The sequence below is a fragment of the Apis cerana genome, linkage group LG16 (assembly GCF_029169275.1).
Source record: "Apis cerana isolate GH-2021 linkage group LG16, AcerK_1.0, whole genome shotgun sequence".
In the NCBI taxonomy this organism is placed as follows: Eukaryota; Metazoa; Arthropoda; class Insecta; order Hymenoptera; family Apidae; genus Apis; species Apis cerana.
This window is the reverse complement of record NC_083867.1, coordinates 2284651-2297296: the sequence shown is the minus strand read 5'-3', so window position 1 is coordinate 2297296 and position 12646 is coordinate 2284651. Positions and strand designations below refer to the sequence as shown.

At 26.4% G+C, this 12646-nt stretch overlaps 1 protein-coding gene and 2 long non-coding RNA genes across 4 annotated transcripts in view; 1 reads left to right on the top strand and 2 right to left on the bottom strand.

Annotated features, from left to right (window-relative positions):
• Positions 1 to 242: 242 nt before the first annotated feature.
• LOC108000457 (uncharacterized) overlaps positions 243 to 12646 on the top strand; it is a 31163-nt gene continuing 18759 nt past the window's right edge. Inside the window, exon 1 of one of the 2 annotated variants that reach the window (XM_028667876.2) lies at positions 243 to 1595. Coding sequence is in view for 1 of the 2 variants with exons in the window: in XM_017060797.3 (XP_016916286.2) it covers positions 1541 to 1595 (55 nt within the window). In the remaining variant the exon portion in view is untranslated. The remainder of the gene's footprint in view (positions 1596 to 12646) is intronic. The other variant, XM_017060797.3, reaches the window with a different exon arrangement.
• On the bottom strand, positions 4226 to 7585 carry LOC133667469 (uncharacterized). The gene is made up of 2 exons (XR_009833019.1): positions 6022 to 7585; positions 4226 to 5244 (listed from the first exon to the last, which is right to left on the bottom strand). It is a non-coding gene; the product is annotated as an uncharacterized LOC133667469 (long non-coding RNA).
• Positions 9771 to 12072, bottom strand: LOC133667474 (uncharacterized). The gene is made up of 2 exons (XR_009833024.1): positions 11894 to 12072; positions 9771 to 10793 (listed from the first exon to the last, which is right to left on the bottom strand). It is a non-coding gene; the product is annotated as an uncharacterized LOC133667474 (long non-coding RNA).

Here is a 12646-nt window from a genome sequence, read left to right as displayed (position 1 = left end):
TAATTTTAAATATTCTAACAAATTTAAAATGCATTTTCTTTCAATCTTATAAATTAATCGCTAATTTGAATTAACTATCTGAATTAATTATCTATTTTTAACAGTAACTATACATCATTTTCAAACAAAAGTTTCTCTTTTGTCTTGGAATATAGTTTTTCTAAAAGTTTTCCATTTTCTAATAACAGAATTTTATTATTTAATATACAAAATATTTTATTTTAAAACTAACCGCACAAAAGTGAAATAACATACTTGAAAAACAAAATCTGAGTTTCGCGAACATCGCAAAGCAAACAATAAAAAAGCTCTTCGAATGTTCGTTGAAGCAATTAACTATGCAAAGTTGTCATCGATGTCATCTTGATTAAATTACGATGAAGGAAATGATTGAACTATCGGTAGACATGGCAAATAAACACGTTTATAGCAGGTAAAGAGCCACGGTAATACCATGGTGGGAGTCAGTTCTGTTATAGTAGGCCACGAGGTAGCAGCTCTGGTGTTCCTGCAGGTGTAGACTACCAATTGCACGAACTCTCTCTTAGTTTCTGCTGGCGCTTCAAGCCTCTCGTCTTGATGAACTGCGCCTCTCCGCGAAAATTCAAGATCGCTTCGAAAGCGATTTAAACAATGAAAACGTGAAATTCGTGCAATATCGCGCGATATATCGATAATCGAACGAGCCACTCGATAACCAGACAATTAATAATTTTATCGATTTCCATGCATCAATCGTGTTCACTGGAAAATTAGCCGGTTGCATATTTGGTTATATTATTAATTCTACTTTTTAAATAGTGAACTATTAATATGGAACGACATTATACTTATCGAGTGTTCATTGATCGATAATGCGATCTTATTGTTAAGTGTCTAATTTATAAACGATCGATAAATCATCGAGACAATATTTTTAAGTGGAATCACAGAATACATGAGCTGCGTATTTTATGATTTTTGGTCGCCTGAGCGTTTAAAAGAAGTCGAGCCTTTAGAAGGAGAAAGCAGAAGAAGTTGAACAGTTCAGCAGCTGAAAAAAATACCACCTTTCCTTGACAATTATTGTTCGCTGAATTCAATAATTTTTTATTTTTTATATTACGAATAATTTTTCACGAAAAGAAATTTTTTTTAAATTAAAGTTGTAATAGAAAATAGTGGAAAATTATAATGAAATGAGAATCAAGTCATAAAGAATGAGATAGAATATTTTTTTAATAATTAAGAAAAGGAAATCGATAGAAAGAAACATAGAAGTACATTGATCGAGCGAATCACGACAGCTTCGATCGATCGTTTATTTTTTTTCATTCGTACGTCAAACTTTTAACAGTTTCGCCATTGTTTTTATTAATAATTTTTCATTGGATATTGAAGCTGTCGAGAGTATGAAAGAACATTGATCTTTACGAATTTCGAAGTTTTTTGATGCGATCACAGTGAAACACGTGCTTTACTTGGATTTTTCAATTGGTACGTGGACGATGGATTTTTGAAAGAAAAAATCAAGCGTTTCCTGCTGATCCACGAACGTGAGATGTTTAACAAACTCCTATTGAGTTTTTGGATACTCAGATGCATCAGCCTTTATGGTATGTTTTTTAATTATTTTTAATATTTTTCAACTATAATTAATTAAATATAAAAAGATAATTTTTAAATCAGATTTAATTTTTTAATATTTGTAACTGTGAAACATAAATATTTTTAGCTATATAATATTGATAAATTATTTAGTATCAATTATTAGTAAAAAATTAGAAGAAAATTAATTTATCAGAGAATTAGCAATAAAAGCAAAAAACTTATCGTATGAAAGCTCTGATAAAATTTGGATTTTATGATTTTTTTTTTTGATTTATGATTTTATTTGAAAATAAAATACTACTTTGAAAATATTATAACGTTGATTTTGATGTCTTAAAATGTTTCTGAAGAATATATTTTTCATAAACTACAAAATAATTACAAAAAATATTATAATACATATTCTTATTTTCCAAAGAAACATCTTTTTATCAAATTTTTTTTTCTAATAATATTAAATCTTAATTTAATCATATAAAAATAGTACCAACAATAACAATATTAGCATTTAAATACTATTTATTTAAATAAAATAATAAATTTTTTAATAATTTTTTTTCACTTAAAATAATTTTAATTTAAAAAAAGTAAATATACACATATGTCAATAATTATAAAAATATTAATAATATTTAAAATTTATCACAGAAATTAAATAAACCCTCAACATTTGAATGACTTACTTTTATTATTAACCATTTTTACATTCTCTCAGCGTACGAATTTGTAAATTCCGTTGTATGAACCGTTAACGAATCGGGGACAATTATTTAATCATGTAATAGGACGCTGAGGTCACGAATGGTGATGTCTTAAATTTTAAACATGTTTCTTAACAGGCGTCTGATCATTAACATCACTTTTCACTTGCTTCGTTGAACGAGATCCAACAAAAATTTTTATTTATCAAATCGAATTATGCTTGTAATTGTATCGCCAATTTATAAATATATTATAAAAATATCTCTTTTAACATTTTAATAAAAAAAATTTATATTTATTGAAATTATTGTTTATGAAAAAAATCTCTGTAACTTATAAAATTTATATATAATAGCTCGTAATTAAAAAATATCGAAATGAAAAGAATTCAATATTCACGATTGATTTCAATCGATAGTCGATCGCGTGAAAATGGTGATCCGCGTCAGAGATAAAAATTAGCAGGTAGGAATTTCACGGGCGGATCGCGTCACGATGCGGTTATTTCAGAGTCAGTGAAAGCGACTCTTGTCACGGCACTGATATTATATGCACGCATCGAGCAGGTTTCATTCGAGTTGTCTGAAAAAAAGTCGCGCCACAAAATTCGCGATTAAATTTCCCCGTGTTTCGACTATTTACGAGCATTCACCGCGTTAAATATGCGAAAGTAATTTTCCATTTTTCGATGAAATCGTGAAATTTTTTAAAAAATTTTTACCATAGAACAAGATCTCTCTTTGATCAACTCTTCATTGATTAATGATCGATTTTCCAACAGGATTGGATATTATAAAAATAAATTTTTATTTAAATAATAATATAATCCAAATGATAATAAATATAAAAAATGAAATTCAGATTTATTGCTTGATTTCATTATGAAAATATAAAAATTTTTATCTGTGTAGAATTTTTATTTTCTAAAATTACTTTTCTTTTATTTGCATATAACAATGCAAATGTATTCATAGTTTTTCACTTATGCACTTCCTGATCTGAAATAAAATCTATTATTTCTCGTATTGAAATTTTTATTATTTCTTATTTTCTATTATTTAAAATAATGAAATTATTAAATAGTTATTATAATGTAATGGTTTTTTTCATGTAATATGATTCTCAATTTATGCTAATTCTTTTATAACATGGTAATTTTTCAACATGAATATGTAATATGAATTTCAATAGTACACATTTTTTTTTCTTATAATATCGAATTAAATTTGCAGAATTAAGTAAAACTATAATTTCTTTTTTTTTTAATATGATAAATAAAATTTATTTTTTTAAAATGATTTTTCTAACTTCCGCGTTATAAGAAGATTATATATTTATAATTTATTTTGGATTTTAGGATTTTTTCGCAAATACTTTTTATTTTTATACAAATTTATTTTATTTAAAATAATTATTTTTAATTATTTAAATAAAAAATATTCGATCCTTTCTAATATATTCTAATATACCACTTATTTATTCTAGCGTATCTTACATATAAATTTTTAAGCTGAAATTTCTTATCGTTAATCTATTATTTTATAAACAAAATTAACATCAATATAATTTTATTATTACAACGAGTTTGATGGATTAAAGAAAAGAAAACGAAGAGATATTTGGCATGTTAAATTTTTTATTCTTAATTTTATAATTCTTAATCTTGATTTGACAATTGTAGTACTTTAATTATAGTCGAAAAGACGAAAAATATTTTTATTATTAACTTCGATAACGTAATCAATCCATATTCGTGATCGTAAAATAATATTGTTACTTCTCTTTTATTTAAAGCAAATATTTGATTCTAGTCATTCTCTGATTTTTTAACAAACATACAAAAAAATCTGTTTTATTTAAAAAAAATATAAAAAATTTCATATATAAATAATAAACTAAGATAAATAATAATAATTATAAGCAATAAAATAAGCATAATTTTCTTTTTTTAGATATAAAATTTCCTTTACATTCATTCACAATTAATTATCAGACTTTCATTACGATACATCAACAGAACTTTAAGAAATAAGGAATTATCAATAATATCGAAAGCAAGGAAGAAATTTCCTAAGGAAAATCTCACGCCCTCGTAAGACCTCTTTCATTAATCGCTTTCTTTTATAATTAATTCGATTTGTTTTCACGCAGAATCCATTCTACATATCAAAACAATGAAAATGATCCGAGCGAATTTTAATTCGCAAACGCTTTCTTTTTCAGTAACAACCTACTTTTAAAGTGTGCAAAAGCGGTCTCTTTGCTCGACGCGTATATTTCGGACACAAAATAGTCACAATTGTCTTCGTTCATTCTCGATTCTCGACGACTCACACCATTTCAAATTGTGTTCCTAGGCCTATTGTAAATTTAATTTCTCTAATGCAACCGTCACGTTGTTTCCTCTTGACTTGACGAGAATCAGGTTTGTCAACTGACTCATGCCGGATCTGACCTTTTTTTCGAATTTTGCGATTAAATGCTTTCTTTCATATACATTTAATTTCTCTTCGTGAAATTTTAGAATCTTTCTTAGTTAAAATGATCAATAATTATCAAACAATTTGGAAGATATTTGAAATTCGAAGTTTTTGTTCGTTATTCTAATTGTTTTGACTTTAAATTTATATACGTTGTATATAAAACGTAAATATTTAATTTTTTTGTGCAATTTTATTACGAGATTAAAAGATAGTTAGGTTAGAATTAAAAAATTTTTCGAATTCAAAACGGAATATTGAAATATTAATTTCATATTAACGATAAAATTAAAAAAAAATTGATAAAAAAAAGTAATTCCAAATATAATTTTTGTTCGAGAAAAAAGATCATACGTGTTAAAACGGTGATCTGCAGTTCGACTCGGTTCATAAATCATCGAATTTCGTGACCCAGTCTTCTATTGATGACGTCAAAACGATTCAACAGTAGGTCATCAGGATATTGGGACATCTGTGTGTGATTTAAAAGTTTTCTAAGATAGAAAATTGAGTATATTATACAAATTAGATTTAACAATTAATGGATTTCAGAAAGTTAATGAACAGATTTAACATTTAATATTATTATCTACTGAACATTGTTATTGAAAATTAGAAAAAAGATTAATCATTAACGAAATTTCATTCATTAAGTTATTGAAAACTAAATAAAATAATGTAATTATTATTTGAAAATTACTAGAGTACAAAATAAATGTATTATAAAGATTTTTACATAATCTTATTGTTATTCTGATGAAATCTTAGTTAAAATTCAGACAATTAAGCATCATTAAAATTTTCTTCATATAAATGGATTTTACGTAAACAGAATTCCACTATAATTACAATTTTTAGAATTTTTTAGAAAAAATGTATTAAAAATATTTCTTTTACAATTTTCAATTTATTAAATATTACATCAAAAAATGACATAAATGAGAAGATCACATAAACAAAATTCATTACAATTATAATTTTAACTTATAATTCTATATTTTCTTAATTCTACCTAAAAATAAAAAAAAACAATGATAAAAGAAATATTAATATTTTTAAAATTTCTTTTCAAAATTTAATCTTTCATAATTTCTTAAAAAAAAAATTACAAATTATCTTATTTTATTACTTAAAATTAGAAAACACTTTCGTGCAATGTTCAGAATAACAAATAGCAAGTTAACTGCTTAGCTATCGAGGTGCAAAGTAATTTTGAAATACCGTTCCACAATCAGCATAAATGACAAACCGTTTCCTTCTTCCGTTGTTGCGCGTCGGCTGCATAATTGCACGTTTCGTTCTGTCGGTGATTTTGGTGTCATCGCAGTCAACGGGGCGGAAATACCAGAAATGTTGCAACACAGATTCAGGAAGTGAAGAAAGGGGGAAAAGAAAAAATCTAAGAATGGTTCGATTCTGATTACACGGTGAAGGAGGACGGAACGTAAGACGTCGTTGATGAATTCACGCGAGACGAAACAATCATTGACTACCGCATAATTTTATTCCTCGTCTACTCCTAACCTAACCTCTTCTCGACATCAATAATAGATCTATCATTCATCGCGTAACGAAATCAAAATTACGTCAGTTAAGCGGTTAAAGTGTCGACTAAAAACTGAATATTTCTAGAAAATAGGAATTCTTTTTTGCTGTTTTGTAAAGGAAATAGATTTTACTTGAGAAGTGAAAAAAATAGATAAGGTTTTTTTGAATAGATGAATTGGTTATATGAAGAGTTATTATGTATTTTAAAAAATATTAATTTTTTTTTTAATATTGATGTAAGTGTGTAATCTAAAATATGATATATTAGAAATGCCAATGTTTTTCACTATTGTAATAAAAAATCAAAATTTAAATATTGAAAAATTAGATTTGAATAAAAACAATAATCAATCACCGAATAAGTATTTATTTAAAATAGGTATAGTTTATATTCTTGAATATGTATTCTAAGATGTTATTTAAAAATAATTCATTTTTTTTATAAATTTCTTCTATTATGTAGATATAATAAATATTCATATTTGAAAATTATAATTTTTAGTTTTTTATGATAAATTTAGTTCTTTTTGACTGATTATTTGAAAAATTTGTTGTTCAATTAGTTAGAATAATCGATGTTCTACTTTCATTCGTATTCACAACATAGTTTATGTTTTTTTCAATTTTCACTACATGAAATATAAAAACAAAATTTTTTTAATGAAATTTCTCCAAGAAGTAGTATTTATTGTAATTTAGATATTAAAAGGAGATATTAAAAAGAAATAATATTTATAAATAATATATAGTTTATGAAAATATTTTAACTTTCTAATACATATTTTATTTTATTTCAAATTCATTCTGTTTCTAATTTACTGTAATGGCGAAATATTACTCAAGGTAATCTTTAATATTATATTTAATATCATATCTGTTGTGCGCAAATTTTTCCTAGGAATGGTTTTGCAATTTTATTTTGTGAAATATTACCAGTCTATAGATAATACATATTTATTTTTTCTTTGAAGATCAAATTTCGTAAGTTTATACAAGAGAAAAACTATTTCTTTCTTCTGAATATAGTTCTTTATAAAAAGAAGAATACTTTATTTTCAATATTATTAATATTATATTATATTATATTTATTATTTTTTTATAAAATAAAATAATTTTAATTTTATATAATATTATTATGTTTTTTTGTAAAATATTTTTTATATTTGAGCATTTTTTGAGAATTTAGAGATCAAAATAGATTTAAAAATTGATCGAGACTATTTATTAAACTACAAGCAATTTAAGTTTACATTAGATGAAGCGAAACGGATGAAAGATTACAATATAACAGAAGATTGAATGTAAAAACTTAAATGCTTTCAATTTTAGTCAACATTTTTATATATTAATTTTTATATTTATTTTGATCTTTTAAAAATTCTTTGCTGTAAATATATAATATGCTATATATCAAATATATAATATATAACAATAAATATAATATAATAATTATATTATATAAAATTTAAATATTTTTCTTTAAAATCGTTTTATATAAATATATGAATTCAAAAAGACGAGCGATTTTCTTAACATAATAATGAATTGTGAATCGTGACTGTACCATGATCATTGCATGACTATAAGATAGTGTTGATTGAATCTTGACAGGAAAAGGACGGAAGTAATCTCAAATTATACGTCAATTGTCGTGTAATTTAACTTATATCTCATTTCAAACGTTTCCTTTAATTATTTCATCTTCTTTAAATACGTATGTGATGTTTCATATTATCAAAATCCAATCAATCATCCAATCAATCATTATTCCATAGCAATTACGATTCAATCATTGCAAATTTGTCATGAGAAAATAATTGAATATCATTTTTCGATTCAAATTAACATATTTCTGTACGAAAAATCGAAAAACAAATATTGATCAGATGCAAATTTAAAAAACAGATAAATGAATTATTTATAATCAAATATAAAATATAGAATGTTTCTAAAAATTTTTTTATTTTTTATTATTGCTTGGATTTATAGAATTTTGAATAAAGTTTTGAATATAAATACTTACAAGATGTAGATTCAAATATATTCCATTGATTTTGATAATGAATTTAATTGAAGAATCGAAGGTTAGAAAATAAAAGGTTTGAATGTTTTGAAGTTTTCTCTTGATTTTCTCAATTTCAATAAGTTCTACAATTTTAATTTGATTTAGATTTCCTAAAGATTCTAAAAGATTTGTCTATATTGTTGTTCTTGTATTTATTATCGTGTCTTTATTAAAATCATTTATAAAATAAAATCTTTGCATAAAAATTCTATTTTCCAAATCTTAAATAAAATAAATTAAAATAAAACAAATAATTCTCTTATTTATTTAAGTATGAAAATTTTTCTTTTATAAATAATTTTAATTAATACGCAAAAATACAGAAATAGATACATAACCTATATTTCTATCTCAACACTATCGCCTAAATATCAAGTAACAGCTCTAGTTCCAATGCGTGTAGGTAGATGTCGAGAATTTCTATAGTCGAAGTTAGCAGATACTTTCTCCGGCAAACGTCGTTCATTTCCTTTTTCCACTCTCCTCATGAATCCTTGCGATTAACCGATAGCATGAAGTAAGCGGTCAATTGGCCCGATCTTCGATCATTTATCTCGATTTAGTATTCGAAAGATTTTTAAGATTGTTTCTAGAAAGTATCTCGAAATAATTCTTCGAGGAAATGCGATATTCGTTATTTCCTACGTTGAGTGAAGATAAAGAGGAAAGAAAAAAAAATTTTTTTAAATAAGTAGTATACTTTCACTAATCGTGAATCACTTTCAAGTAAATATCTCGGATGTTTTTGACCGGACAAAGTTTCGAATGTTATTTCGAGAAGACACCTAAGTGTTAAAGAGAGAAGTTACTCTCGAAAGCGTAATACTTAAACCGCACCCTCTTCCAATTATCGCGTACCGCATCTGTTGAAAATTTAATTTTCACATTTTTTTATAACCTCCGCCAACTTTCTCTCTATTTATTACCATTTCATTTTCCGTCACTGGACCTTGACTATTGAACATATATATTGCATATATATATATTTATGTCTTGATCAATTATTTCTATAGTTATATCTTATATGACAAATATTTTTAACTTTCTTCTTAAAATTGAGTTGTTAAATACTTGATCTTTAAAAGATTTTATTTTTTTGATAATTTTAATACAGCATAAAAAAATATATTATCTAATTGTTTGGAATTATTTTGTTTTATTTTTCATTCTTTCTTCTAGTTCATTAATTTAAAATCGATAAATATTAATAAATAATTTATTTATTTTGATTAATATAAAGGAACCTGTTTTAATTTTCTATTATTATATAATAGAACTATCAAAGCAATTAAATCGATTAGTTTCGGACTTTTTGTTTTATTTTTTTTCTTATGCAATTATATTAAAAATGATAAAATTAATATAATAATTATAAAATCAATTATTGTAATTAATTAATATTTATTTAGATAGAAAATAATTATACTTTTAATATTATAATTAAAAGAAAATTATTATATAACTGAGATGTATTAAAGTATATATTATTAGATTAGATTTTGTGTTTATTGCAATATAAACTAGATTTGTGATCGTAAAATTTAACCAATATTAAATTCGAATTACCGAAAAAGGAAATGGAAAACGCGATGAACATTCGAAGTAAGCTGAGCGTATAAATTGCGAAAGAACGTGCAGCCATTGTTGACTTTCTGTTCTCGTCTTCCTCTTCAAGCAGCCTTCCGGTTAGAAATTTATCGCTGCTCAGCTTGACCAGTGAGAGCTGTTCACGATCTTCCGACTTCTTCTTGCGGTTGTGATCGTTCTAATTTATAACCGCGTTGTTACAAATACTTCTGGTTTTCTTATTCATATTAGTCAATCTCGAATATCAGATTATTATTAACCTTGAATTTTTAATTCTCTCTCTAGGTGATTTAAATTTATATTCTACAATTTTCTTTCATTTTTTTTTTTTAAATTAACCGTATTATGAGAAAGTAGAAAAATTGAAATAGGCAAAAAATTAGAAAAACTGCCAGCAACAATGCCAACGAACTACCAAGATGAAATATTATAATATTTTTCAAATATTATAATTCGATTATTATCTATTATAATAAACGAGAATCTGAATAATTATTCAAAGATATAATTTGAAGTAGAACATTACCAAGCAAGTATAGTTGAAGTTGTATTTCAAGTATCAAGTCTATTGTCTTTCCTTAAGGTCATTGTGTAATCTCGATTCTTTTTTTTTTCCCCCTATTTTTTAGTTTCTATTTGACCACGTCTCTTCATGGAAAATGTCGAATGCGGGACACCGTTACTCTCTTATTCTCAGTTGGCACCGATAATCTGGTGTCCCTATATCCGTGACCTTAAAACTGAATTCTTGACCTGATGTCCGGTATCCAGCATGAAAAGCCGTTACGAAACCTTGTCTTAAAATCGATCTTTAAATGCCCTGTGGTACATTGAACATTGTATACAAAGATAATTTATTCCGAAACCAAGTAGATATTAATTATATTATATTATAGATATTAAATATTAATTATAAAAATATTATCCTTCGATTGGCAACGTTTCAATTTTTAGGTTAGGTTAGATATGCTAATAGCCAAATTCTAAATAAAATTATTGGTCTAAAGTTAAAATCACCACTTATATTAATTAATTTAATCGATTGTTATGAACAATTCCTTTATTTTTTATAGTCATATTTTATCGATCGTAATTTTTTACACCAATGAAAGATTCTTATTTTCCTCTTTTAATCCTTTTCGATAATTTCATTAATGTATTAATAATAATTTTAATTTCATAATTTTATGCCGAATTTTAAACCCATAAGAAAACCTATTCTTTTTTTATTTTTTTGAGTGGTTTTGTGAAATCGATCATTTCATTTACGACCTAACCTATAAATAGAAATCTGTCAATAAGAAGAAATTGTTAACTGTCCAAGTGTGTCAGAACCGGAAGAGCTCGGTTCACGAATATGCGAAGGAGTTTGAAACCGAAAAGAAAGTGATCGAAACGAGCCGATGGGTTAACGTCGTGTCATTTTTTTTTTTTCCATTGATTATTTGAAAGAGAAAAAGAGTGATCTAGGCGAACTTCTGGTCGTTTTGCATCTAAAATGATCCACGCTGAAAGTGGACGCAGCGATAACGATCGATGAAAGTTACCAATTCCTCGCAGCTACGCCTTTCTCGTTTCACCGTTCACGAGAATATAATAAATCTAGTCTCAAGGTCTTTCTATCCGTTCCCGCCTCTCATTAACCGTAACCAGATCGGTGCATTAATACGACGAGGTTATACGCGGTGGTTATCGGCAGTGGAGAAATATCACGTTGTTCGAATATCAAGTTCCTCTTAACGTCGAGATATCGCGAGGAATTTTTTCGCCTTTGATCCGAGTAACGAATTTGATATCGCGGAATCTTGCCAATGTTTTAATGATTTATTCCAATCTTTGGAGGTTAGGTTAGGAAATTATCGAAAAATATGGATATTTTCGTCGCAATTTTTACAAAGACCAATCATCGACTCGTCTTACCATCTTCGATCCCGTCCATCGTCAAATTTGGGTCGTGAAAAGTGAGTCTGGGTCCGAAAAGAGCAGATTACGAACGAGATATACCGGTCCTTAGATAAGAGAACGCCAGTTATGCGACGGTTCGATAACCTCGACTTGGCGAACCAGCTTGATTTTTAAGATCGATCTCCAACCTGAATAACATACTGGTTATCGATATTCGATCGTCCCTTTTCGAGAAGAACCAGTATGCCAGTGGTGGACACCATCACGGTCACCAGCTGTGACCCAAATGGAACGAGCTGTTGCAAGAAGCTGTTGTTTCTCCCTTGTGCCATTGTTCCCCAGTTGTTTATCCGGAAAATTCCTCGAATCCGATTGTCACGTCGGAACACAATGGCGTTGGGTAATCTACAGTTTTTTGTTTGCAAACGGCAGAAGGTGAGATACGCAGGAATTGTTTCTCAAAGATCGTTGTTTCTAAAGGAAAAATTTTGAATTTTTTATTTTATCTTTCAGATTTTTCATATAATAATAATAAACGAAAAGAAAAATTTAAGAAGATATAGGATTAGTGTAACGTCTCAAGAGTGAATTTGTATGAACGATATGTAATAAACGTGAAAAATATGTAACAGGTATGCAGTAATTGGAGCGATGCGTGCAATAAATAGTTTAATTCTTTTGAGACTAATGAAACATTTAAACGGAGGATTTTTTAATATATATATATATATTTTTTTTAGATTTAAACAACGTACAATACTCGTAAAT